The 27048-nt window shown below is 37.9% G+C and overlaps 3 protein-coding genes and 1 pseudogene across 5 annotated transcripts; 2 read left to right on the forward strand and 2 right to left on the reverse strand.

The window, feature by feature from the left end:
• The first annotated feature begins 211 nt into the window (after positions 1 to 211).
• On the forward strand, positions 212 to 2059 carry KCO1 (Outward rectifying potassium channel protein). The gene is made up of 2 exons (XM_089137283.1): positions 212 to 1122; positions 1348 to 2059. Exons 1-2 carry the CDS (start codon positions 221 to 223, stop codon positions 1508 to 1510), a joined length of 1065 nt encoding a protein of 354 aa, XP_088993409.1. The 5' UTR covers positions 212 to 220; the 3' UTR covers positions 1511 to 2059.
• ATSPO11-1 (Spo11/DNA topoisomerase VI, subunit A protein) lies at positions 595 to 5955 on the reverse strand. Of its 2 annotated transcripts, XM_089137281.1 has the most exons (16): positions 5821 to 5955; positions 5593 to 5692; positions 5111 to 5184; positions 4894 to 4995; positions 4586 to 4659; positions 4215 to 4231; positions 3462 to 3531; positions 3294 to 3330; positions 2862 to 2909; positions 2721 to 2779; positions 2619 to 2650; positions 2424 to 2529; positions 2157 to 2277; positions 2001 to 2064; positions 1800 to 1909; positions 595 to 676 (listed from the first exon to the last, which is right to left on the reverse strand). In XM_089137281.1, exons 1-16 carry the CDS (start codon positions 5873 to 5875, stop codon positions 657 to 659), a joined length of 1089 nt encoding a protein of 362 aa, XP_088993407.1. In that variant the 5' UTR covers positions 5876 to 5955; the 3' UTR covers positions 595 to 656. The 2 variants fall into 2 exon arrangements, with proteins under 2 accessions (XP_088993407.1, XP_088993408.1); XM_089137282.1 differs by lacking the exon at positions 595 to 676 and having other exon boundaries at positions 1783 to 1909.
• Positions 5956 to 16492: 10537 nt separating this feature from the next.
• On the forward strand, positions 16493 to 22980 carry MAP70-5 (microtubule-associated proteins 70-5). The gene is made up of 11 exons (XM_089136603.1): positions 16493 to 17311; positions 19190 to 19275; positions 19799 to 19864; positions 19956 to 20126; positions 20243 to 20413; positions 20561 to 20716; positions 20820 to 20966; positions 21145 to 21216; positions 21332 to 21940; positions 22015 to 22166; positions 22371 to 22980. The coding sequence occupies exons 1-11, from the start codon at positions 17215 to 17217 to the stop codon at positions 22387 to 22389; spliced, it is 1746 nt and encodes a 581-aa protein (XP_088992729.1). The 5' UTR covers positions 16493 to 17214; the 3' UTR covers positions 22390 to 22980.
• A 750-nt stretch (positions 22981 to 23730) lies between these two features.
• LOC149003015 (pentatricopeptide repeat-containing protein At4g16390, chloroplastic pseudogene) lies at positions 23731 to 27048 on the reverse strand (annotated as a pseudogene). Its single transcript, XR_016170177.1, has 2 exons — positions 24746 to 27048; positions 23731 to 24381 (listed from the first exon to the last, which is right to left on the reverse strand). The product of XR_016170177.1 is annotated as a pentatricopeptide repeat-containing protein At4g16390, chloroplastic pseudogene (transcript).

The raw sequence follows: 27048 nt of genomic DNA on the forward strand, positions 1-27048 counted from the left end.
CAGGGTACAAGTAGAACCATCTTCGAGATAACGGTCGGACATTTTAGATACCCAGAATCACAAACCCCTGTCGTCTGAAAACTCTGATTCTGTCGCTTGTACTGAGCAAATCTTCATGATAATAGGGTTTCTGGCCTTCAAAGGATGACCGTTCAACCGTAAGCCAAGTTACAGATAGAAATCCAAGACTGAAGAAGGTTTTGTTCATAGTAGATCTTCAATGGCCAATGCAGACGGCGAACAGTCTCTGCTTTCAGGATTATTAGATCAATCCCCCCAACCAAATCAAAATCAAACCAACAAGAAAGTAAGATTCCGGCGCTGTAAAAGTGCTCCGCCACCAGAGTCTCTCCAGCCAGAGAAGAACTGTAAGGATTCTCTTCCACGTCCCCCATCCATCTTTGGGAATTTAAATCCAAGTTTTGTGCGAGTAATATCATTGTTGTTTGTCTACCTTGGTGTTGGCACTCTCTGTTTCTTCCTCGTAAGGAACCAGATCGGTGGCAAGAAAACAAATGATGTTCTTGATGCCGTCTATTTCTGTGTTGTCACAATGACCACAGTTGGATATGGAGATCTTGTCCCAAATAGCAAATTAACCAAACTGCTTGCTTGTGCATTTGTCTTCTCTGGTATGGCTGTTGTTGGGTTAATACTTAGTAAAGCAGCAGATTATCTTGTAGAAAAACAAGAAATTCTGTTAGTTAGAGCACTCCACATACATCAAAAAACTGGAGAAAGGGAGATTCTGAAAGAAATTGAATCCAACAGAGTGAAGTACAAGTTTGTTCTGACCTTGATCATTATTTTGTTGCTAATATTAGTTGGGACAATCTTCTTATACAAAGTTGAGAAGCTTGATCTTGTTGATGCCTTCTACTGTGTTTGTTCTACTATTACAACATTAGGGTATGGTGACCAGAGCTTCTCAACTGAAATGGGACGAGTGTTTGCTGTGTTTTGGATATTGGCAAGTACCATTTGCATAGCTCAGTTCTTTCTATACTTAGCAGAGCTAAATACTGAACGGCGGCAACAGTTGCTGGTCAAATGGGTTCTGGAAAAGAAGATGACATACACAGATCTTGAGGCAGGTGATCTCGATGATGATAGGGTTCTGAGGTATGTTGAATTTGCACTGCTTTGAACACAATAAGTACATTACAGAAAAAAGTCAAATCATTCCATGGACTTTACAGAGGTTTCTTCTCTCTGAATTCATTTATATTGGTGGTCTTATCTTTTATATTCTCTTATCCATCTCTCGGTTACAGTCTCATATAGTTGTTTTGGTTTTTCTGTGATGTTCATATTTTCATATCTTATTTCGGTTCCATTTCTTCACAGTGCTGCAGAATTCATCCTATATAAGCTCAAAGAGATGGGGAAGGTCAAACAAGAAGATGTATCTCTCTTAATGGAGCAATTTGAGAATCTTGATTATGATCAGTCTGGGACATTGTCAGTATCGGATTTAGAGCTTGCACAATCATCTCAATCAGGGAGTTAATTCATGCTTTCTCGGAGATTTTTTTTTTGTTCGTACATTTCACAGGGATTTGAAGACTGCGATGTTATGTATGTATGGTGTTGTATCTGAAAAAGCCAATTTCCAGGATCATGTGTTGTGTAGATTTAACTTATTTAACATACAATGAAGGGTATGTACACTTTGAGATTGAGTTTCAGTATTCTCATATTTGCAAAATGATTGTCTTCACTATGATGGTTTCTGTGGTTTATTTTCTATTGGCAAAAAACAGAGAAAGTATTTGCTAACATTCAGATATATAATAGACCTTGAATTTTTGATGGAATGTATGTTTCGGACAAGAAGGAAATAGAGGATACAGACAATGCTTCAATTTCAAACTTTACTCCCCCTTGAAGCATCATCTCTAGTTCCAACCTATGATGGAGAAGTACCATATTTTATCAGCAGGAATAATCCATTTAAGCTCTGCAAGAAATAGGCATAATAGAAAAGTCATAGTATCAACCTCCACTGTGGTTCTTCTCGTTGCAAGTAGCATCTCTGTAACAATCCTTCGGCTCTTCTCTTATCTGACAGAAAGCCAGGACTCAGAACATGAAATTGAAACAGTGAACTTTCTGTTCTAGAAGTTAAAATGATGAACTTAACAGCAAGGTCTTACCTTCTGTTGTCAAAGGAAGAAGGCACTGTTCTGGAAGGCAATATCTCTTTGGATCTGAAGGGAAAGCTCCTAGCCAACGCAACTCAGTTACACGCATAAATTTTGCATCATATGCCATTTGCTACTAAGGAGGCAAGTTTTAAGTAGTCAGCAATTATAATACATCAGAGAGTAGATTAAAACTTTTCAGGTTTTGCAATTAGAACTTCCCTTGCACCGAGTAAATGCTCAATGGATGATAATGCAATTAACATTGAGGAAACTTACCATAGAACCAAATCGGTAAGTCGTCAAGATGTCAAAACCATATGGATCACAATCAACCAAGCAGTAGGCTGGCAGACACAATTTTTCAACAAGAAGACGCAGAAATCTGTTCCACAATAATTTATCTCTTAAAAAGTATTCTTGACTTCTACAAAACGGGAAAAGGAATACAAGAAATCAACAACCATGACTTACCTCCTTGTGGGAACATCAGGATATCCTCTTCCCTAAAATCAAACAATTGACATCATTTCAAGTCTGAGCATTTACAGGGAGATATTAAATGACCAAGCATACCGTGATGATGATACAACGGTTTGTACTACAAAACCCATCATTAGCCAACCTTTGGAACACTGCAGTTGCAAATCTGAAGCAAGTGAACCAATTTGTACGAGGGAATTGTTGATGATGATGCAAACTTATGTTCAGTTTTACCTGTTTCTTTTTCAACAACTAGGATATACTCCGCAATGCTCATTATGCCTGTATTACAGAGTCCAAAGCAAAACTTGATAATGATACAACATGCTTGAGTTTCAAATTTGTGAAGGCAAGATTAAAGCATAACCAGGTAAAATGTTAATGATATAATTCATGAGTATATCAAAGATTAAAGTGGGATACATAATTTGTCCGGTAAGTAGCAGAATATATTTTGGAACTACATAGCCATGCAGAAAAATATTGAAGCAGATGAATTTCAGGCACAAACTGGTTTAAAGAGTGACTTGAACAGACTAGCAAAATGGTTATTATAAGTCGGGTTGCCTTTATCACAAACTAGCAAAGTGGTTAATATTAATTTTGAGCAAATTGACCATTAAACCATCTAGTTATTGCTTTTGTTCTTGTGATCAACTTTGATACCTGTCACTTCTTCTACATATACAGGAACAGGATGGACCTGCAAAATCATCATGTTTTCTGGATCTCAGTGGGATTATTTCACACATATGCCTACATAAGTTGGACTGCCATTAATTCATCCAACAAAAAAAAAAATATAAAAATTGGATTGCCATTATCTGTTCTTACAGTGCAAGGACTCTTTATGCAATCAAATTTCCTTCTTCCCTCATAAAACCTAAACCATCCCATCACCAACCTAGGAAACAATAAACAGTCCACAATCCATTATCACAACAAATAGAATAGCAGTCACAAAATGGGGAAAAGTTGTGTAGATGAATAGTTATGTTGGAGTCAGACGATGAGCAATAAACATAACAGTCAGAATGACATAGCGAATGAGGTTCAACGATAGATTAACATTTTCTCATTTTTGTCTCTCCCCTTTTGGAACTACCGTTCCTCTAATGAGGGACAAATTGAGAATGTATGCTACTCACAGTGTAAGAAGATACATCACACAATGGATTGAACCGGAAACATTGCATAAGAGTTCATAAGAAATAATTGTCCTCGTAGAAAACCACAACAGTGAATAGATTGAGCACATTACGTTTTGGGGTTTGCAATAGCCTCTCCCATATGGAGATCCCATGGAATTTTGGTTACAGGGGAAATTAATAGATGAATAAGACTCTTCTTGGATCAAAGCCACTGGATGGGTTGATTATGGCTAAATGGCTAACTTTGTAGATGTCTCTATTTGGGAAAGTTATTTACAATACTAGTTAAAAGCTAAGGTTATCAATCTGCAGCTCCTAATACGTGCTTACATGCTTAGAAGGAGATCTAAGTAAGAGGAAAAAAGAGAGAAGTAAATGGTTACAGACATTCCCTTCCTCCATGCATGATAGACTTCTGTAAATAGTCGGAACCTACCCTTTTCCAACAGAGACCTGCCAAAAGATAAGACATGCAGTAGATATTCTCAGAATAGAAATTCAACCGCAACAGGTTCTGGAAAGAATCCTGAAACCCTCATCTGCCACTGTTCCACCTATCTGTTAATGTAAATAATTTGTAGCTATTAGCTTGTTAGATACACCTTAAAATTCCAACTTCAGGATTCAGGATTCAGGATTGCCCCTGTACTAATTTCCATTGATATAATGGAACTCAAGTTATCAAAAGCAGAGCAGCTTTGATCTAGTGTAAACTTTCTTGGGAAAAATATTGGACCATCAAAATGAGGCATGGGAAGAATTAATGGATTAGAGCATGCCCATTGTAAAATTGGTAGCAGTGCATACCACATTCAGGTTATGACGACTGCATTTTAAAAGGATGCATATATCATTGATTGCCCGATCTACAACTGACTGTTCTGCAATTGAAAGAAACAAGAAGGTTAGACAAAAAACGCAACAAATCTGGGAACCTTGATCTATTGAAAATTCACCATCAATAGTATTTATTCAAGCGAGAAGCAACTATTTCCTGACAAATAAAACTTATCATTGCATTTAACTCCATGATGCTGGTAATCATACAATGCATCTTACAGAGAACATGTCATAGCAATACAAAATTGGGACAAGGAAGATGAGAAAGGAGTTACCCAGAAATATAGATGGATGCATGTAGTATATATCTCTCTTTGATCCATGCTTGTTTTCTTGCAGCAGTTGTTGAACAATGTGTAGCACCCTTAGCAAAACATCTGAAAGGAAAGAGGAAGACTAAAGTATCTCATTAGTCTCTGTTTGTATCTGTAACCATCTCAGATAGCGAACACATTGCCAACAGTCATAACATATACACAAATGATAACCCACCCAGTCGATACACATGGCATTCCCTTTGAAACGAGAGTATCTCCTTGCCCTTGTACAAATCAGAGCTGCAACAGCTGCACACATGAATTGTTACATTTGAGATAAAGGATAAGACAATGCTACTCTGAATTGTCCCACCACAGTAAGAAACATCTATAAAGAAACATAGAAGACAGTGATTGTTTTCACTTTTTCCAGCATTGCCTCTGGTAGTGTATGGTCGTCCCTGTGCCATTAGCTTCGGATCTCTGCACCATGTGCGAATAGCGACGTCCATAATGACGTTGCCATGAATACAAGTAACGTTCTATTTGAAATCGACGATCGCTACTACTGGTTTATACCATAAAATGATAACTAAATTCGGTTTCCAAATCATTTGTGCTGGTATTAATCAAATTCTACTAGTAAACCACAACACTGATTTGACATTTGGATTAGGCGAACTAAACTAATAATCAGGTACGTAAAAAGCAATCTACCATTTTCCAGAAGGATCCGAGCAATAGTTCCTGTAGCGATCCAGGGCAATCAGTGGGGACTTCCCCCTGCAGAGATCTGAAAGAAGAGATCTAGTGAACTCTGCAAACATTTAATGGAACCTTAAGTTTACAATTGGAATGCCAGATCGAAGTAAACAAAATTGATGGAAAAAAAAGCCACAAAACCTTTAGTAATCACATTGAAGGTTGCTTCAATTCATACGTTACCTCTGATTTTCTTGAGCAGGTCGCAGGATTTTGAGCTCAAATCTCTTCCCTCCATTTCATGCGAGGCGTTAGGGAAATGAGGAAAACCAGGAGGAAAGCGCGGGTTTGAAGTTTGCTTTGAATTGAGAACCCAAGCTTTACTGAGACGGTGCGATGTGAGAACATGTAAGAAGCCACGTGGCACTTGTATTCCAATTTTGCGGTAGCAGAGTCATTTGGTTGGATCGTACAGATCGGGTTCGATAGAACCTTTTCTGGCTCGGTTTGATTTTTTTTTTTTTTTTTTATAATTTTGTCGGTCCGAATTCAACTTATCGGGTTTGTGGAAAAATCCAAACCAACCAGAGACTCAGAGAGTGATGTAAAATACTAATTTTTAATTAGATTATCTACCTTGACGAGGAGCATAGAGTGTTCCCCAACTGCTTTATAACCACATACAAATGGGGCCCACAGGTGACAATGATAAAAAAATTATTTTATTTAAGAAATGGGATCCATTACTAATATCCCTGTGGCCTCTTTTGTAGTCTATGGTCCACAAGCGATGGGATGCACATGGATCTGGACTTGGCACGGAGAAACGCATAGATTCACAATAAATTTTTCATGCATATGAAGGTACTAAGGTCATTTTATATGGAAAGGAAAGACAAATGGTTTTTGAATTGTCCTTTGTTAGTGAAAGAACCAACTAAACTTTTTGAATGCTTACGGGCACATTAATTATATTCTCAAAGAAATGTTAAATAATTAATATAGATGTGGCTTTATCCCGACCTGAAAGGATTTAAACTATTATCTCTTACATAAAAGTGTTGTCTTTTTTTTTTAAATGGTTATTTTCTTTTGAGTAGAAAAAACATTTGATGACATTCGCATTGTTAATTAGAGTTTGAGTCATAAAGTGGTATTCAACCAAATAATTGGTGCTTCATTCAGGAATAAAATAAGATTTTATTAATTGGTTACCTACATAATTATTTACCCCTATAAAATAGGATATTAGATTACAAAAAAAATAAAATAAAAGAGGTACATACAGTGTATTTGTTACTTTTAAAATCAAATTAATATGATTGCAAAATTAAATTTTAGATACAAAAAATTAATTTTCTATCTAATCAAACAAAGCCAACAAAAATTAATATTTAACTTATTTTTAAGTTATTATAAGAAAAAAGAATAAATAGAAATGTCTTGACACTACTAAATTGTTAATTTAATAATTCGTTATTCTGTTGACAAAAAGTTTATACTTAAAAGTACAGTTTTTTCTCCTTTCGACCCCTTTACTAGGGGTTTAAATTTTTATTTTATTTTTTTGTTAAGGGGTAGAAATTCTGCGCCTAAAATCCAAATAATAATAAATAAATAAATGAAACCCATTCAAGAGGCAAGTGAAGATTGGAAAAGGCAAAATTTTTGTAAAACAAAAAGAGAATAGTTCCGCTATTTACCCCAACTTACGATTAATCGCACCCCCCCCGAACGAAGAACTCGGCAACCCACTGTCCTTCCCAATATCCCATCACTTGAGGCCTGATTATTCTTCTCCAAAATTTGAAGGAGCCATCTAAGTTTGGGACTTTTGATAGCTGAGAAATGCGTTTACTAACCCTCCCCCTGGTCGTGGTTCCAAACTTTTATACAAAAGGTTTTGATTTCTAGTGGCATCTGTTTCTCCCGATTATCTCAAAACCTTATGTAATGCACGTCCGAATCAAACGCTAGCCATTGAGACCGCTTCGGGTGACTCGGCTTATCGACCTCATCCAAGTTCAGCAATGCAAGTGCTCAGAAGATGTTGCCTTGTCGACCATCAAGGTTTACTCGAAGAACTCGGTACCGGATAGTAGTCTTCCACCGGATGGACAATATCTTTGAGTGTCAACCAGGGATTTGATCTTACAATTTCCTTCTTAATGCTTTCGTTAGGTTGAACCAATGGGACTATGCTAAGAAATTCTTCCAGTATTTTGAAACCTCTGGGGTTTCTCCCAATTTAGAGACCTACAACATCCTCATCAAGATTTTATGTAAGAAAAATTGGTTTGACAAGGCTAGTGCTTGTTGGATTTTATGTGAACTCAAGGCTTTGGTCCTGGTCCTGATGTCGTCAGTTGTGGCACCATCAGTTTCGTCGCCGGCAGGGGAGGAGCAGTGGTGAATTTCCGATGAAGGAAGATGGTTCACCCTACTAAAGAGCAAAAACTTTAAAAGAAAAAACCTAAAGAGGGACATTTTTGTTTTTATGCACACAAGAGGGTATTTTCGTCTTTTTCAAGCCTCACTTGAGGTGTAAAGGCTTACGAAAAAAAGACAAACCCCCTTTTTTTTTTCACATTTTGTGGGTAAGAATTTCCTTCACATGAGAACGCCGAAAGGTACGACGTGCGCAATGCGCTTACGTGGTGGTTGTGGATTTTTTTGGTTGCAGTTTTCTTGTCGCTGATTTCGAAAGCAAAAAGAATATCAAGAGTTTTTTATTTTTTGGTAATATCAAGAGCTAATCCTTGCGCACATCGGCACATGAGATTATAGAATATTACATAAATGCCATCGAATAGGTATTATGTATCTACCAGGAAACCCAAACGTTTACGAATCAAGATTAGGTAATTAGACATTTCACCCAAAACTTGATCGAGTAATTCCACCGCTGCCCAATTAAAAACTAATGTTCATCATTTACAAAATGAAAATCATTATTATTTTAATGGCTTCACATAATTACACAAGTAACGAAGTAATATAATGTCGGTGCAGAGCTTTCAATACAAAAACACAAAGACAAAAATAACCTCCAAGGGGGTGTTCCACAGAATCCACACTTCCATGTCTAGGGTCTACTAGTAAAATTCACATTTGTCTGAGGTCTATTTATAAATTACATCAAAATATTGTGATTAAATAAAAAAATTAATGTAAAATTATAAATACATCTCAACCCTTTGATGCATCTATTAGATATAATTAAAATTTTTTTTTTTTTGGTAAAAAGATATAATTGAATCATTGAATGGTCCATTATAGAACCTACTGGGGCATAGTCCAGATACCCAATCTCGTGTTCTGATTGGGTGTCTATACTTATGCGGAGAACCATTTTCCCCAGAAAGGTCGATCGGATCAAAAAGGCAGAAAAAATAATTGCAGTGATGAAGATGATGCCATTAATGGCATCGAAGAATAATAATTGCAAATTATAATAATAATATTCATAATAATCTCCTGAAAATTTACATTTCCATTTTCTTCCACTAAGCTTAGAAAACCAGCGAACACTACGGAAAAGAAAGAAGAAAAAAAAGGGAAAGAAATTAAAGTTACGAGAACTCGAGAAAGAGGAAAGTAGAATTAGGGTTTTTACTTTACTCATCTGAAACTCGAGATTCAGATTCCGTTTCTTCTTTACTCTCAGATTTTGGGGTCTCCACCGCTTCTCTTTTCCTCTCAGATTTCGTAGTCTTCTCTGTTTCTTCTTTACTCTCAGATTTCGGGATCTCCTCCTCTTCCATTTGCGCCGGCCTTGCGGCAACGAAATCTAACAGACCTTCTCCGGCTTTCTCTCCAAGAGCTTCAGGTTCCATCGGAGAAACCAAACCAAAGACAACGACAGCAGCGAGACATAAAGCAGTAGAGAGTAAGAGAGGCCAAAAGTAGAAGATCAAATCTAAGAATCTAGGCGCAAGCAGGACCAGCAACAGAAGCAAAAGCGAGAAAATAGCTCCAAAGAAGTAGTAATACTTGAATTTCATAAGCTTTTCAACGATCGCCATCGCCGATCGAACAACGGAAGCCTTGTTGCTGCTAGTTTTTTAGGCTTATTGCTTCGAAATTTGTAGCTTTACTCAGAACACGAGAGAGAAAAAGACAGATTACTGGAGGTTATCCTCGTCTGCAAAGATTCTCTGATTGAAAATGTTTTCAATTTTTGAAATCCCTTTGCAGTTCTCCAAGTAGTGTAAAAAAATTTCTACGGAGTTTAGCTTTCACTTTCATTTAATCTCTCATAATAAACCAGAGACCTAAATTGGACTTTCTGACGTGTGAGTGTCTGTGTTTGTCTCAGTGTGCTGTTTATTACCTAAATTAACCTTCCTTGCTTCTTTCTCTTTCCATAATGCCCTCTCTTTTAACAATCTATTTACGGAAATATCCTTCTTGTGAAACCAGTTGTGTTATACGGATTACGGATTATGGAAAACCGTAGCCGCCATTACCCTTCTTTGGACCTTTGAAACGATGAAAGGGATAAAAAAGAGAATCTTGGACTTCTGAGTACTAGGGGAGCAGAAGAATAAGATGAAATCAGTAATTCAAATCAAGTTTACTGACTACTTTCACGTGTATGATTTGATGTACTAGTCAAAAAAGCTAGAGAAAATTACACGGCACCTTCTTGATTTTGCTATTGTAAATTTATTTGTTAAAATAATTATAAAATTACCTAATTGTCTTTATTTTTATTTAAACTATTTAAATTTTATATTTTAAATTGTCTAATGCCCTATGGGCAAAAAAATTATCCAAATATTCTTAGGTGGGTGATCTCCCTCCACCCATTTTTTTCATATCCGTTGTCAGAAACCTCTGAACATCGCTGGACACTGTCGGACCCCGTCTCCCTATTGGAGGAAACTGCCTCCACCGCCTGCTTTTCCCCTGCCGGAGTTCACCCACCAGAATTCCCCTTACCAAAGCTACAAAAGTTGCATCAAATGTAGTCGACTTAAGTCGGATTCCAACAAGTTATATTCCAAAAAACTGCATAGGATCACTGGTTTTGGATGATTTGATTTTTGGGTGTTAATGGGCCAGGTTGGGTTGGATTAGTCTAAACTCTAAACCCAATTTAAATCCTGAGGACCTAAATCCTAAATCCAAATCGTATCTAGTTAGGGTTCTCCTAAGCCCGACCCCTCTTGATTTACCATGACCCAGCCCTGATTTTAACCTTGAAACAAAACACTGTGCATGGGTTAATGGGACAAAAATTCTTGAATTCTAGATCTTAGTTATGGAGGGTTGGTGATTGCAAACTGACGTAATCCCTAGAGATGGTTAGTAGAATACTTGGCTAAAAAAATTTTCAAACTCAACTTGTATATATCTCTAATTGACTAAGTGAACACATTGTCGAGCACGTATTAAAGTTTTTTTTTTTTTTCGTTTTGTGTCTAAGGTTTATCCGGCTAGCTTGTGCGCACCTCGATTACATCCCCAGATGAAGCTTTGTTGTCCGCAAAGGTCGAACCTATGACCTCTCCATTGAAAAGTATGATTAAAATGTCAGGATGGACTCGAGATATGCTTAAGATAGGTTTTCCTTTGATTTATGATTCGTCCTTTATTTTCGTTTGATGTGATGTGTGAATGTGTCATACATGATAAGAGGTAGATCCAACAATCCTGACTATGGTTCGAAGGAAAAAAAAGGAAGTTTGATCATGTAGTCATTTTCATAAATTATGGTTCACCTTCCTTAGTGAATTGGGCTGGACTTGGGTGTGTTCCATTCCTTGCCTATAAAGATTTGGATGAATACAAGTTACCAGAAGTAGCTTTCACCCCAGGCAAGGCCAGTGAGAGCCAAATCTACTCAGTTTTTACTGTGACAGCCTTCAGAATACAGAGAACATCAACCATTGTTCTACTCCAAGTGAGGGTGTCAGTTTCAAACACCAAAAATTAATGGAAGAAATAAAAAAGAGTTGGTTTCAATCACCTACAAAGCTAAACCAAGAAATAGTTGGTTTCATATAAGGATTTTATGTATTTCAACAATATTACCTAATTCCATACTAAAATGAGGTCTGTTTCATCATCTAAAAAATAGGCTGACAATCTCTTCCACCCTTCATCTTGTTAACATGAAATTAATTTTTGGTACCTTTATTATCATCTCCTCATTCTCTTCCCAAAAATGAATTAGTCTGTAATCGTCACTATTGTTGTCGAGTCTAACTTTGTTTTCAAGCCAAGGTTGAACCCTTTGTGTTGGAGTCAAACATGTTTAAAAGAGTGCACTATTAAAGCAGCTAACCACTTGGATTAGTGAGTTACCTCCGAAGCTCATGTTAGAATAAGAAGCATGATCACTTTGAACGAGGGTTTACTTCGGAGTCTATGCAAATCAAAACGGAGGCATGGAAATCAGTAATAGATAATATGTACCATTACCTGGCATTGAAGTGAGGAATTTATCACCCAACCTAGCAAAGGATGTTGCATTTAATGCATCCTAGTCATCTTCTAGTTCTCGGTGGTCAGGCATGGCCAAGCACTAACATACCGGATTTGGATCGGATAGTGGTAACACTATATCTGTATCCTATTATATTTTGACGGATTCGGATAATATCCTATCGATTTTCGGAAGGATTTAATCGGATTCGGATGATAATCAGATAATTATTTTCTTAAGTAGATTCTTCTAAAAGAACATGAATAAAAATTGAGTACAAGTTTTCGACTACCTGTTTACATTTTTATCATTTTGTTTGTGAGGGCTAAGTTTGAAATTTAAGAATTTAGCAACTTTAATAGCTATTTTCATAGAAAATCTAGAAAAATAATCACATATCTCAAGTAAAAAATTTATAAAAATAAGAAAAATAAATCTAAATAAGTTACTTAATCGGATAATTTTATCGGATGGATAATAATCGGTAAGATAGGGGAACCCATATCCACATCTTATTAGTAATTTGACGGATTCAAATACCCCTTAAACGAATACGGATGCGGATGCGGATTTCGGTTATCCATTTAAACCCCTACCAAACAGTGACTAATCAGTCTTGAACCATCATTGACCTATCCAATGACAATTCACTGTTCGACCACCCAAGTCAACAACCGAACCGCCGGCTCAGCGGTTGGACCGGTGGTCTCCAATTTTGACATAACAGTCACCGTGTTACAGGGTTTTTCTAAACCAACCCCCTCCAACCCCATTAAAAAATTTAAAAATTGAAAATTGAAAGGCATTGTTAGGTTTTTTATAATTTGGGCTTCCAGACAAGGTTTTACCTACCTTAACCAACAACAGCCACTCAAAAGATGAGAATCCTTAGCTTAGCTTCAACCAAAACTCATCACTTTCATAAACAAACAAAGCTTGGCTGAGTTGGATTCTCATTAAGTTTCTCATAAGGGTTAGATAGATAAGCATCATACAAGACATTTCAATCAAGAAACCATTTGAATGCTTCACATCTCAATAAGCTTTTTCGTCATCTATCTTTATTTGAATGATAGGGTTGTGGACTCTTTATGTGCTGTCACCTTGAGACACATCAATCAAATGAAGAAAGTGACCATTATACTAATTATCTAGACATGAAAATTGATTAAGGTTCTAATAGTCCTAATACATGTTTAATTAGTAGATATTTCCATTTTTTTCTTACTAACAATCATGCTTCCAAGCAAAGATGTAGACTTAATCCTTGTGTTCTAATTATTCTTTCAAGCCACTTCAGCCTTTCAATCACCATTCCCATTTGTGTTGCCTTTAATTTCAATCCCCTTAATAAATGGTTCAGTCATGAAGCAATTGAGAACCTCTAGAACTAGTCCTATCAAAGGTAGTAGGAAGCAACTATGACAGCAGCATAAGTCACAGATGTGTAGATCAAACTTGTAGAAATTTTGTTCTGGTCTGGCTTCATCACCATTTCATCATCTCTCTGGAAAACACCATTGGAACCTGCAACAACAGAGAGAGAGATGGATTACAAAATATAAAAAAAAGGAGAAAACCACTTGTTTTGGACTTCATGTTCTATCTTCCAAAACCCCATTGATTACCTAGGAAAAAAAAACTTGATTAGCTTCCAAATCTTCATTATGTCATACCTCAACAGTCAACACCATTAACTTTTTGTTTAGTGGATTTGGCCGGTGAAGGTCCACAAGAGTGGAAAAAAGCAAATCCTCTCTGGTGAAGGCTTAATAATGGTGACATGAATGACACCCACTAATCTTGAACAGAGTTACATCATTTTCTATGGTTTGATTTTGTAATTTTTTTAATCCAAGAACTAGAAAGTTACAAATCTCAAAAGTGAGAATCACAAGAACGAATCTTGATCCTCCATCCTAGGTAAGAAGAATGAGCACTCCTCACATTATTTTCAACACATTTAATTGTGAAGCCCCACACTCAAGAGTGAGAGGTAAGCTTTGTTCTTAAATGTGTAGTAATAAAAAATAAAGAAATTAATATTTAGAGATAGATTCCACTCTTAAATATGTGGTGGAAACTTACAATTCTCTTTGTCTAAGTAAAGCATCCCACCTCAAATATGAATGCTCCATTGGTATCCTAATCTAGTGCTTAAGTTTTTTATACAAGCAGTATTTTGGGATAGAGCTTTAGTGCTGCATAAGCACTGAGTTGCATATGGTGAGGATGGAATGAGTGGTTGAGATTTTGATCTCAACCATCCATTTCTTATTTTTTATTATTTTTTAAAAACTTTTTTAACTTTACCTACTTATATAATATAATAATAATAAATAAAAAAAAAGTAAAATGAGTGGTTGAGATTTTGACCTTTGACCACTCAATTTGATCGTGACCATACACAGCACTGAAGTTGAATCTATCTTTGGGAAAGAGAGAGGTGGCAATTTTCTAATACAATTTTGCTCCAACAATTTTTACTGAAAAATCATTTTAATATCTGTAACCTTAGGTTACAATTGTGGTTCACAATTGTGGTTCATGAGTGCCTCAGTCTCTTTTCTTTTCTTTTTTTTTTTTTTGGTAAGAAACAAATTCATTAAAATAAACAAAAGGACAAACAACCACCTAGACAACTTGATTACAAAGATCAAGAAGCTAGGGAGAGGAAATAGGCCAAACCGTGTCTTGTTTGCCAAAGACACGACCATCCTTGACTAAGGAATGAGCAACTAAGTTAGCCTCCCTAGAAATAGAATTAACCACAAAATCCACCCAAAGAGAGCAAATGTATTGAATGTCTTTAATGAGTGGGCCCACTTTCAGAAGCAGGAGGATTTCCTAATTAATCATGTGAGCAAGAGACAAATTGTTTGTCTCAACAATCACCTTGCTAAAGCCACCTTCCATCACAACTAACAAACCTTCTAAAACAGCAATGGCTTCGCCCACCAAAACTGAATGAGACTGACATGGGATTGACAGAGCCAGCAGGGGGCACCGGTAGAATCATGAACAATGCAACCACAACCCCCACGAGATTCTTTGGAAAGCCAAGAAAAATCACAGATCAATTTTAGCTGACCAGACAGGAAGGAAGGTCCAATATTGACATCTCAATCTAGTTGCAAAAGGAAGAGAATGCTTGATTTGAGCATTAGTAAAATCTGTATAAGCCTTCAGAGCTTTTTCCACAACTATACCTAGGTCCCAATTATTTTCCCTAAAAATCAATTCATTGTGTGCAAGTCAGATGAGACCAACAAACCATAAATGCCAAACCCAACAAATCCTCCTCAGTCTCTTTTCGAATACACATATTGTGTGGCATCAAAATCTTCCCTGAAAATTGGAAGATTAGAATCCATATAATATTTGAGTATTTTATATATACACCCTAGGCCTAGACTTTTCGACAAAACCCATAATCCCTTCGCCAAAATTACATATAGGTCCATTCCGTCAGTCATTACCGTTGCCAAAGTTTAAATAGTTTTTCAAATGTCAACAAAATATTCCGTTGACTTCTTTATTTTTTAAGTTGAGCCACCGCCTGAGATCACCCATCACCACCGAAAACCACCCACCATCGCCGGAAATCACCCATCACCACCGTAAAATGAGTAAATTTATAGCGCAGCCGTTCTGCAATTGTGAATCGGGTTGGTGAAAGCAACGCTGAAGCAAGAAGAGAAAAACGGGTGTGACTCGTGAGTGACAGAGCCCCCTGCTTCTTCTTTACCAGAAACAACTATTTTTTCAAGCAACTCATTTGCCATATAAAAACCTTTCCACTCTCGCTCTTCTTCCACATAGTGTTCTACTTGATCTTCTCAGGTGGAAAATTGGAAAGAGAAAAATCAACTTCTACCCACTTGAAGCTTTCAAAATTCGACACTTTCTCTGCCAGAAATCTTCATTTCACACCTTTATCTCAAATAAATGGTTAAGCTTTCATAAGCTTCAATCTACTTATTATGCGTTTACAAACACAGCTACCTTGCCGGAACCTGCCATCGCCAGTGGCCAAACACTGGGGGAATGTAATAGAGTTTATAAAGGATCGAAGAAATACAATGAGCGAACCTCCTAATCGGTTCATAAATCTTCGTCCTACCTGGTAATCCAGCGAGTCGAGCAAGACGATGGGTGAACGGATTCTTCCTTCACCACCTCTGTGTATGGTGGAGGTGAAGGCGGAATCTCATCACCCACCTAAATGGTTAAGTTAGGTTAGGGTTTAGTTAGTGTAGGCCGTAGGGTATCGATAAGGGTATAATTGTAATTTCAATTTTCCGTCTTCAGACTTCAGTCAGTTAGGGGTTTAATGGTCATTGTAATTTCAATTTTTCCGTCTTCAGTCAGTTAGGGGTATAATGGTCATTATTCGCTCGCTTAGTTGGCACAGCAGCACAATGGCATGCATGGATAAAGAGGACAATAACGTGTCGTTCTAGAGCAGCGCTCCCTGGAGTTCTGTTTTCTTCTCTGTTGGTGGAGATAGATTTTATGGCACTTCACTAACCATCCTGATGTAAAGATTTTGAATGTCTGCAATTCTCTGAGCTCAATATGAAGTATTGTCTTGCAGAATTCCATATGAAGTATTGTCTTGCAGGATTGAAGCAATATCAGCTCCTTCAAGCCACTGTGACTGACAAGTCTACAATGCAGTAGAGCGGTAGAGCCCAAGACGTGAAAAGGAGTGAAAGAGAAGAGAAGCCCTAGATGATGTGTGAAAATAGTGAATGAGAAGAAAAAGCAAAAGGAAAACAGGGTAAGTAAGGAAGCGGAGTTGGAGAAATAGATAGAGTAGAAATTGTCATCTACAAGCAAAAAATGGGTTGTTACAGATTGCCAACTCAGCTGCCACAGTTTCTAAGCAGAAAATCTTGGCTATTTTCCCGCAAATGAATCCTTGCTCTCTCTATCATTAGTTAGCTTCTCTGTTAATCTCCGTTTTGGATTTGGCGTGGATTTGAAACTTAGGTCTAAATGGGAGAAAGATATAACGGTTATCGTCAAACGGAGTCGGCTACGGTTTTGCTTTGCAGCAAGGGAATGCTTCCACGCTTTGCGGTCAATTCCTTTAAATTTGGGTTCTCTCCTCTTGTCAGAACTCGTCTCTTGTATTTCTCCATAAACCCTCTGTTTATTGTTGGTGGGTTTGCGCTCTTTGCATATCCAAGCACAAAACAATGGTGGGTTTGGAAGAATTAAGTACTGAACAGCTCCTTGTCACTCCGTCGGACCCTGTAGTAATTGAACTCAATCGACTGCAGAACCAACTCAAAGGTTACTCTGACGCTTTCAATTATTGATTTCTTCTTCTTTCGGGGTTTCTTTTTTCCTGTAGAGATTCCAAGGATTGTTTTATTTGCAGTCGTCTTCAGTTGCTTTTGAATACAGTTCTATTCAGTTTCTTTGATGCTTACTTCATTGCTTTCTCTTGCTTCATTTTTGTGGTCCTATCTCATCATATTTAAGCATCACTCATAATCAGAATTTCTCTGCTTCTGCTCTAGGATGTCTGACAAAATTTTGAGTTCAATTGGCTTACTAGTTGCCTTTGAACACTGCTATATTCAACTTTCTTCTCGTTCTGTTCTGGAAGTTGATCTCTGGGGATATTTGAGTGCTGCTCTAACTTCTAAGTTTAGCTGGACTATTGGTTCCAAATGATTTTTTGGTACTAACTTTAAAGAGACCAAGTCAGAGGGTTCCCCTTCTGCTTATTGCTTTCTGTTGCTTCATTTTTGTGGTCCAAGTCAGAGGGTTCCCCTACTGCTTATTGCTTTCTCTTGCTTCATTTTTGTGGTCCAGGTCAGAGGGTTCCCCTGCTGCTTATTGCTTTCTGTTGCTTCATTTTTGTGGTCCTATCTTATCATATTTAAGTAATCATTCATAATCAGAGTTTATGTGGAGGATTACAAGGATATGTCTTATTTGTGGAAGGGTTTTTCTTACTTTCACACCCTCCCTCACCCCTCCAACCCAGAAACCCCCCACAGTGACTTTCTACTTTTCCTTCGTGGAAGTCTTCCCTCCCTTCTTTCCAACACATAAATATGAATTGTGGTTCTTCCATTTTATTTGTTTCATTTAATGACGTCAGGCTTAAGAGATGTTGGATCTTTTGTCAATACTGGCAATCCCTCTATTGTGTCCATTGATGGTGTAATTTTGAATTCTAGATGGACCACAGCTCAAAAGCTTCACAATGAAATTCTCAATTGCAGCTAATCTTCATCTAAACTTTGGGTAGTCGAAAAATTATGGGTATCGTCTTGATGAAAATATCATCTAACGATTCTAAGTTGTCTTCTTGGTCCATTAAGTTTCAGTTAAGAGTTTACTCATAACAACCGTATATTAGAAACAGATAAGCAGCGGGAACAATAAGCAACTTAGGAAAATGGTTCTGGAGTTTTCTTCTGAGACTAAGCTGGTAGGAAGACCACACTTCCCCAATCTTAGTGAAGAAAAGAAGAGTTGTCAGCCATCAGACTTCAGCACAGTTAATCTCTTTACTGAATACTGTATTGGCATGAATCTCTAGTCATTACTCTGTATTACTAACAAATAAAAACTTATTCTTTTAAACACTTCTAATTTTTATGGCCTTCTTTGTCTGTGAATTGTGTCCCTCTGTCAAGGAAGTATATCTAGGTAAGACTGTTAACACAGAAGTTTGATTGATGTTGACAAATGAAGAATTACAAACAATTATTTTCTTCCCTTCTGATATGATGTACTCTGCTTTTTGTACCTAGGGAAGGTTTTTGATCATTAACTTTGGATATCAGTCAACTCCCTTATTTTTAATTAGGGCATCAGTGAAATTGGTTTTATGGTTGTTAGGTGTCTCTATATCTAATGCCTATGGGTTCTTGTCTCATAACCCTTTTGGTTTCTAAATGTTTCTGTTTTTACTCATATGATGACGAAGTAAAAACTAAAACAAATCACAGAGACGGAGTTGAAAATAGAATACCTTTTGATCTTTCTCTCATTCTCAATTTTATCAAAAAAAAAGGGCAAGAACTAATTGACTCCAAAGCTGTATATGTCATCTTCTGTATTTTCATAATTGAGATCGCTCTATTCACTTGGAGCTTTCTTACCAATAATCTTGTTTAAAATTTATATTTGTCTCTCCACTGCTCTTCCCAGTGAAGGATCAGGAGCTGGGGCTTGCCCATAATGAAATCAAGGCCTTGAGAGCAACTGAAATTCAGAAAGACAGAGCAGTTGAAGAGGTATGGATATTATTTTTGCACAAATCACATTGATTGCTGGAACTATTTATTTATTCAACCGCTCCTTAAATGCAACCATGAACAGCAAGCACACCGATGTTGGTGCTAGGTGGTTCTGTCCTATTATGTGAGCAATGGTACTCATGAAGTAGTTGATCATTTAAATGTATCAGAAGCCAAAGAAGGCACTCTTGTTGTACAAGGAAGATCTCTAGCAATGAAATATGGGTCATAGAGTTTGATGTTGCAGAACATGTGGAACAACAGCCTGATCTCACCATCTCTTTTGCAGCATAGAGACCTTTGCTGTTCTGTAACTTATTAAATTAGAAATAGATGTGTAGGAGTAATCCCTCATAGATGTCTAATATAATAACTATTGTCATGCAAAGCTCTTATTTGAATATATATGGAAGTTCCAATTACCCAGAACAATTATTATATTATATCAGGGCATCTGGGAAGCAAATATATAAGCATTTAATCATCTAACAACTAAAGGTTTCTTCTTTTCTCTCCCCAGCTCAACAATGAACTTGAGATTATTGATTGGAAGCTTAGAGACGCTGAAAATCTTTTAGGACACAAGGTACAGTTCCTCCTACAAATACAATCACTTCTATGAGTTAGATAATCAGTTCTGAAGTCCAAATCCTCTTGTTTTGGGTGGAGCGTTGCAGAATCTTGAAATCAAGAAGCTAGGGAATGAGAAGAAAGAGGTTCTCGCTGCACAATTTGCTGCAGAAGCAGCACTCAGAAGGCTGCATGCAGATCAAAAGGATGAGGATACTGTCCCACTCGAGGCAGTTATTGCACCTCTTGAGGCTGATATTAAAATGTACAAAAATGAGGTATGTACATGGAAAATGATATTACTCAATACCTGTCAAGGTTTTAAGAGGGAGGGAATGTTTTTGGATGCTTATTAAGAGTGGACAAGTATTTTATTGTTCTCTTCATCTTTCAGCTTGCAGCACTACAGGAAGATTATAAGGCGTTGGAACGTCTAACTAAGTCAAAAGAGTCTGCTCTAGTTGAAGCACAAAGGATTCTGAGAAATGCCCTGGAACGGGCTTTAATAGTGGAGGAGGTTCAAAATCAAAATTTTGACTTAAAAAGGCAAATAGAGATCTGCCAGGCACGGCTCAACAGCTCCTTTTTGTGGCTTATGTGAATCTTGAAATTGATATTTTAAACCAATCTCAGTGTTTCCACTGATGATGTTAAGGTGATTTTGAAGCTAAGACAAGACACTTATACAATCTGAATGTTTTCATTAATACAGGAAGAGAATAGGATCCTTGATAAAACTAACCGTCAAAAGGTTGCTGAGGTGGAGAAGCTTAGCCAGACCATTCGGGAACTGGAAGAGTCTATTCTTGCTAGTGGGGTTGCTGCAAACGCAGTGCGCGATTATCAGCGTCAGATTTCTGAATTATCTGTAAGCTTCTACCTATAGTATTTCTTTAATAACTGTTCCAAGAATTTTATGCTAGGGGGCTCAATTATAATTGCATCACTTAAGTCTCCATTCTATGTGCCAGGATGAGAACAGGACTCTAGAGAGGGAACTCTCAAGAGTGAAAGTTTCTGCAAATCGAGTTGCAACTGTGGTGGCAAATGAGTGGAAGGACGATAATGAAAAAGTCATGCCAGTCAAAAGATGGCTGGAAGAGCGAAGGTATTTGCAGGTATTTCTCTAACTTTATCCCATAAGAACATTTTATTACATCTAAAGGGACAATTTTTTCTGGTCACACAAAGTTGGATTTGCATTAGGTGTTTCTGCTTTCTTTGTCCATGTACTTACTAAGATTTTCTTGGATTTTTTATTTGATTTAGTATTGCTTCCTTCTGTCACTTTTACAGGCAGAGATACAACGGCTCAGAGACAAGCTTGTTTTATCGGAGAACACAGCTAAAGCTGAAGCACAGCTCAAGGTATAAATAAGTTGCCTATGCTGCCCTCAGATCCTTCAACATTTTTCTCTTTGCGCTTGAGTTATTCATGGTTTTTTTCAAATTGAGTGAGATAGTTATTTTGTGTTTACTTCAGGATAAACTGAGGTTGAGGCTAAGGACTCTAGAAGAAGGTTTAAAACATGTGCCAAATAACAGAGTCAATGCTAATGCTTCTTGTGTGTCTCCAAAACTTGAGAACTCTAACCAAAGCTTAGGTGTTCTATCAAATAATTCTGGAGGGAAGCAATCAGCATCACAGCCCAGGGATTCTGTTAACATCAGTAAAAGTTCATTGCTGCAGCAGAAAAACTTAGTCACTCACACAATCAGTGGCAGTGAACAACTAAAAGGAACCAGTACCTTGAAAATGAAATATTTTTCTGGACTGAATACAAGGAGGAGTTTATCGGGACCTAAGGATAATAAGTCGTCTGACAATGGTGGAAAGGAAAACACAGAAGTGAATGCAAACTCTGAAATGAATACCAAAAGGTTACTTGATGGCGAGCCCGCTGTCTCTGGAGAAAATAGAAGAAAGGGTGACAATGAAATGGGCTTCCAAAATAAAGGAAGCCTAGGTGCTGACAGCGAGGATTCAGTTTCAGGGTTTCTGTATGACAGGATACAGAGGGAGGTCATCAATTTGAGAAAATCCTGTGAAGAGAAAGATGCAATTCTGAATGCCAAGAATGAAGAAAATAAGGTGAAGTATCTCTCAACTACCCAACCCCCTCAACCCGAGAACCCGAAAAGATACTGACTGAAGTACCTTTACAGATGCTCATGAAGAAGGTTGATGCACTGGCAAAAGCCATGGAAATAGAGTTGAAGAAGAAGAAGAGAGAAGCAGCAGCTAGAGAAAGGGAAGCAGCATCAGCTAAGTTGGAGGACAATAAACAAAAGATCAGAAGCACAGACTTTTCCAGAAGGTATGGATTTCTCTACTCTTAGAAGGCTCCAACTTTTTTCTCTCATCCATGTCATACTGAGGGTTCCTCTTAATCATCCTCTCACAATATGAATAACCTTATTTGTTCACCATAAAACTGGGAGAGTTCTTCATAGTATGTGGCATAGTGCAGAAAACAGTAACCCCACACTCTCATTTTTCCTTTTGATATGTGTTTTTGCAGGCTAGTGAACGCATCCTGAAAGCTTTGACATCCAAGTTAGAAGTGACCAAGGGAACACTTTTTGTTCACCTTTAATGTCTTGTTTCTTCTGTACATATGGAAAAGGTTGGATTGCAGTTCCATCAAAATAAGATTGGGGTAATCTGTCATAAAAAGGGAAGCAGCATCCTGAAAGACATGAAAACCAAGTTAAAGGTGTACATGAGAACACTTTTTGCTCATTTTCCGCGTCTTTCAAGCTTCTTCTGTGCATCTGGAAATGGTGGGATTGCAGTAACATTAAAATAAAATTGTTTCTAGAGCGAAAGGGGTAATTTGTGTTCATTGTTTCGGTTGGGAGTTCCTCAACTTTTAATTTATATAAATGAACTCTGAAACACAGCATAGGTTTGTGTCTATAAAGCGCTTTGTGTTTTCCTGTTGATGAGAATATTGATAGCTTAAAAAGTTGGACATGCAGATTGTGAAATTGAGTTGGTTACCTAGACATGATTCTTTTAGGCAAGCCAAACCATGTAATCAAGTGACATATTAATCCTCATGACACCACAAGGATATAATGAACACGTTTTAATACATCTTTCAATGAACTTAAATATTGGAAGTAGTTGTGTCCAGAAGTGTGGCCTGTGCCAGCACTCCTTGGCAGCCAAAAATGGTATCTTTTCATATCAGAGGAGAAAGATGGACTCATAGGAGGACTGACAAAGGCCACATCATCCCATGCATTAATTAAACATTCTTCACTATGCATGATTTTGGTTACGACTGAAGCCTAGAACAAGAGAACAAAATATTGCTTTTCCTTTTCTTTGGTTTGAGGGAGACTGTAAACATTGAAGCAGGAACACCTTCATTCTCCCAAAGAACAATCTCTAGATCTTATCAAAATATAAAAATTGTACATACTAAACATAAGCTAATAAGTAAAGAATAAAAGAAAGAGAATTTCTGAGGGAGGGAGCTTCCAATCTCATCCTATTAAACTGAAGTTCGGATATGGTGGCCATTTGTTACATCTCTAAGAGAAGTTCTCAAGGACTGGTGCAAGGCTCTGTAATGTGCAGATTGAGGTGGTAAACCTAGCTTGATATCAAACTGAGAATCAGGATTCAGGGCTCGGGAGATTTGTTGTAGCCTTGCTAGAATCTCAAACGATCTGTTTGACTAGAGTCAAGGTTAAGGGCTAGAATATTCTCCTCTGCTGTCTTATGCACTCTTTATGTCCTCTCATTGGGAGGAGGCCTAGGCGCAGATCCACACAGCTGCCCATGGGATGTAGATGGTTTCCAGAACATTTGCTCATTTCAAGGATCACTCTTTTAACAATTATATGCATCTGTGATAAACCTAGGAACAATCTATGAGGGGGGAAATAATTTTTCTGCATCCAGTGGGACATGGAAATGTAACAGTCACAAGCATGAACTCGAAGGTATCTAAAGTATATACTGCATACTCATTTATCTAGACTGAAAATAATATCCTCACTCTTGACCCACATTACAAAACACATACTTAATTCCTGGCTCAGCTATAGAATCCCCTGAAATTGTGAACAAATGAATGAATGTCAATCGTTTGGAGTTCCAATAAGGGTTCACCCTAATAAACAATGAATGCCCAGTAGATTCCTTTACTTCTTTTATATGTCACTCTAGTAGATTTGAATACAAGGAGTGAGAGGAAATTCGGAAATTTGGGTTCCTTCTAGATGAAATTTCCAAATTGAAGATCATAGGAACTTGGGTCACTCTAAAACCGTAAAACCGTATTTTTCTTTTAAACACAGAGGGGGGCCGCCAAGAGACCCTCTCCCTGAGGTGGCAAACCTTGTTTCTAATAGCTCATTGTTTTACCAGATAACAACAAAGTAGCAGGTTTGTGGCATCACCTAAAGATAGAAGCGAAAGCCCTGACTTGCTGTATCCTCGGGCTGGGGCTGTCCTCCAACTGCCACCACCTCTTAACCTACAGAACCTCCTTCCAAAGGGAACTCCTCGAAGAAAATCTGTGTACAGTAGCACATTTAAAACTGATGTAATATTTTACCCACTGAATTTGCAAATTATCATGCCGAGGTCACTGAAAGGCAGAACCAGTTCTCTGAACACAAACAAAAAAATGGCCAATTCAAATTTATCTTTCGAATCATTAAAACGTGAGGATATTCAACAGAACATACATACTCAGAACAGATAAAACATTAAGGATTTAGAAAGCTACTATTGTATTATTAGGGACAAAATTTCCTCTCCCAGGAGAATAACAGGGTAAAAAGAACCAAGAAAGAACACTTTTATAAGACCAACATACCATTCAGAAAGAATATGCAACAGATTTCCAAAAAGAACACTTTTATAAGACCAACATACCCTTCAGAAAGAATATGCAACAGATTTCCAAAACTATCTTCAGCAGATAAAGCCTAAGCAGTCACCAGTTTGGAAGAGCTCCTTGACTCCAGCCATAATTTGGCGGCAACATTTGTAGTTAAAAACCAGCCAGCCTTATCAGTGGCCTCATGAAATGGGGCACTTAATTCCTTCAAGTGCAACTCTAGGACACTTGCCACTGTTTTGTCAGAGTATTTGTGCTTGCCATGGCCAGTATTTATTCCAAGAACCGATGGCAGCTCCTCCCCATTATCTAGTGCTTTGGACAAGTCATTGATCCAAACATGCAATGCAGTCAGGGCTGCACCAGGAGAGAGACTCCGTAAATGCAGTGACCACTGTGTCGGAGACCTAGACTGAATACCTCTGTATATATCTAGTGTAAGCCCCAGGTCTAACAGCTCACAAGCTCTTTCCAACAAATTGAGGTTAAAAGAGATATCAATCAAGCAATTGCAATAACCCTTCTGCACATCTCTGCTAATTGAATTGAAGAGTTCACTGGCTTCTTGTTTAAACAACTCATTGCCTGTTTCCTCCATCAACAGTCTGTTAACCACAGCACCCAGTTTAGAATTAGCATTCTCAATGCACCCAATCAACTTATCAAATTCTTCTTTTGGCATCTGGGTCATCACATGCAGGAGACAACCACAGAATCGCTCATCAGGAGTTATACCCAATTCCAGGAGTCGGTTGTAAGTCTTCACGACATCATCTACCCGATTAGCTTTTCCATAGCATTGGATGAGCGAAGTCAATATGAAAATGTTAGGCTCGAAACCTGCTTCCAACATCTCATTCAATGTATTTTCTGCCTCCAAAACCTTACCACTACAAGAATATATGGTAATCAAGGATGAAAATGTCCAACTGTCAGGCTTACAAGTAGACTTCTTCAAGTCTTCATAGACCTCAGCAGCTTCATCAGTGTAACCTATATCAGCACACATTGCTAAGAGAGTGTTAAAGAGAACCACATTCAACTCTAAACCCTTGTCCTTCATCTCTCTGTACGCATTGAAGGCATCTTGGGCATAACGGGCTCTACCATACCCTCGTAAAAGAGCTGCATATGTTGTCCAATTCGGCAAAAACCCATTGCTGATCATGTCTCTATATATAGACTTGATCTGCCATGGCCTTTTTGCTCTTCCCATGGCATCCAATAACGTGTTATAGATAACCAAGTTTGGTTTCACTCCTATAGCTTTCATTTCTTCATAAACATTCAAGGCCCCATCAAAGTTACCCGAAATTCCATATATCTTGATCAATGTTGAGAAGGTAACGAAATCAATGCGCCATCTCTCTGTTCTTGCACGATCATACAAACTAAGAGCCTTCTCAACATTACCTGCTCGACCATAGGCATCTATCATAGCCGAATATGTCACATCATCAGGATTGCACCCGAAGTCCAGCATCTTCTCGAAATACTCAACAGCCTTATTGGGCAAATAACAAAATCTTGCCAAGCTGATTATAGTCGAGAATGTAAAATTGTCAGGTTTGACACCCCTAACAAGCATTTCTTCGAACAGTTTCTCTGCTTTATCAAATACGCGACACTTCTTGAATACCTTTAATGTTACATTATAAAGGATTACCTCACGCTTTGGTTTCAGTTTCTGCTGGAAGACTTTAAGAGCAAGAGGCGCCGTAACATGGTTATCCATATGATTAAGGATAATAACAGCATCTTGCTCCAGTGGGTTCTCGCCCAGACTAGTTAACACTTTGGAGACATCTTCCTCAGTCGGATTGCACAAATTCAAAGACGCAGCAAGTTTCATAAGTAAAGAATACCTGGAATCGTAAGATTGCTGCCGAAGCTTTGCAGCTCGGGGGCTTCTGGGATTTACCCAGACATAGCTTTTGGATGCAGAGGTGGTTTTCCCATCTGGGTTTGGAGATTCTTCTTGTGGCTCGGAATAATTAAGAGATGATTCTTGAGGAACAGTGTCTCGCAGAGAAACATGAGGAAGTGAAGAGAAAGAGATTGTTGGTTGAGATGAGCAGGAGAGGAGTTTAAGAGTAAAGTTGAAGTGTTTGGGATTCCAGGAAACAAGAGAAGGAGCGACATGGAACACTGGTGTAGGAGAAACAGCGCTGCCGAGAATGAGGTGACCATGGCCGGAATTGGCTGGCGAAGAGAGATGGGGTGCCATCTTCCTCCTCCCCCGGTTGTGTACTGGATATGGTCGTTTATCCTTTCATATGAAAGAACCGCAATTGAACCGTTAAATTGAAATTACCATTGCATGAGAATCCTCTGCAAT

This window comes from Hakea prostrata, chromosome 10, assembly GCF_041222555.1.
Source record: "Hakea prostrata isolate BN-2017 chromosome 10, UWA_Hpros_2, whole genome shotgun sequence".
Taxonomy (NCBI): domain Eukaryota; kingdom Viridiplantae; phylum Streptophyta; class Magnoliopsida; order Proteales; family Proteaceae; genus Hakea; species Hakea prostrata.

What these genes read in the sequence shown, in the direction of transcription:
- KCO1 (XM_089137283.1), top strand. Translation starts at nt 221, where the DNA reads ATGGCCAATGCAGACGGCGAACAGTCTCTGCTTTCAGGATTATTAGAT. An exon ending in GATGATGATAGGGTTCTGAG is followed by an intron (nt 1,123 to 1,347) that starts GTATGTTGAATT and finishes ATTTCTTCACAG; the next exon opens with TGCTGCAGAATTCATCCTAT.
- ATSPO11-1 (XM_089137281.1), bottom strand. Translation starts at nt 5,875, where the DNA reads ATGGAGGGAAGAGATTTGAGCTCAAAATCCTGCGACCTGCTCAAGAAA. An exon ending in CCTGCTCAAGAAAATCAGAG is followed by an intron (nt 5,693 to 5,820) that starts GTAACGTATGAA and finishes AAATGTTTGCAG; the next exon opens with AGTTCACTAGATCTCTTCTT. An exon ending in ATATGTAGAAGAAGTGACAG is followed by an intron (nt 2,910 to 3,293) that starts GTATCAAAGTTG and finishes TCTGTAATACAG; the next exon opens with GCATAATGAGCATTGCGGAG.
- MAP70-5 (XM_089136603.1), top strand. Translation starts at nt 17,215, where the DNA reads ATGGTGGGTTTGGAAGAATTAAGTACTGAACAGCTCCTTGTCACTCCG. An exon ending in ACTGCAGAACCAACTCAAAG is followed by an intron (nt 17,312 to 19,189) that starts GTTACTCTGACG and finishes TGCTCTTCCCAG; the next exon opens with TGAAGGATCAGGAGCTGGGG. An exon ending in AAGACAGAGCAGTTGAAGAG is followed by an intron (nt 19,276 to 19,798) that starts GTATGGATATTA and finishes TTCTCTCCCCAG; the next exon opens with CTCAACAATGAACTTGAGAT.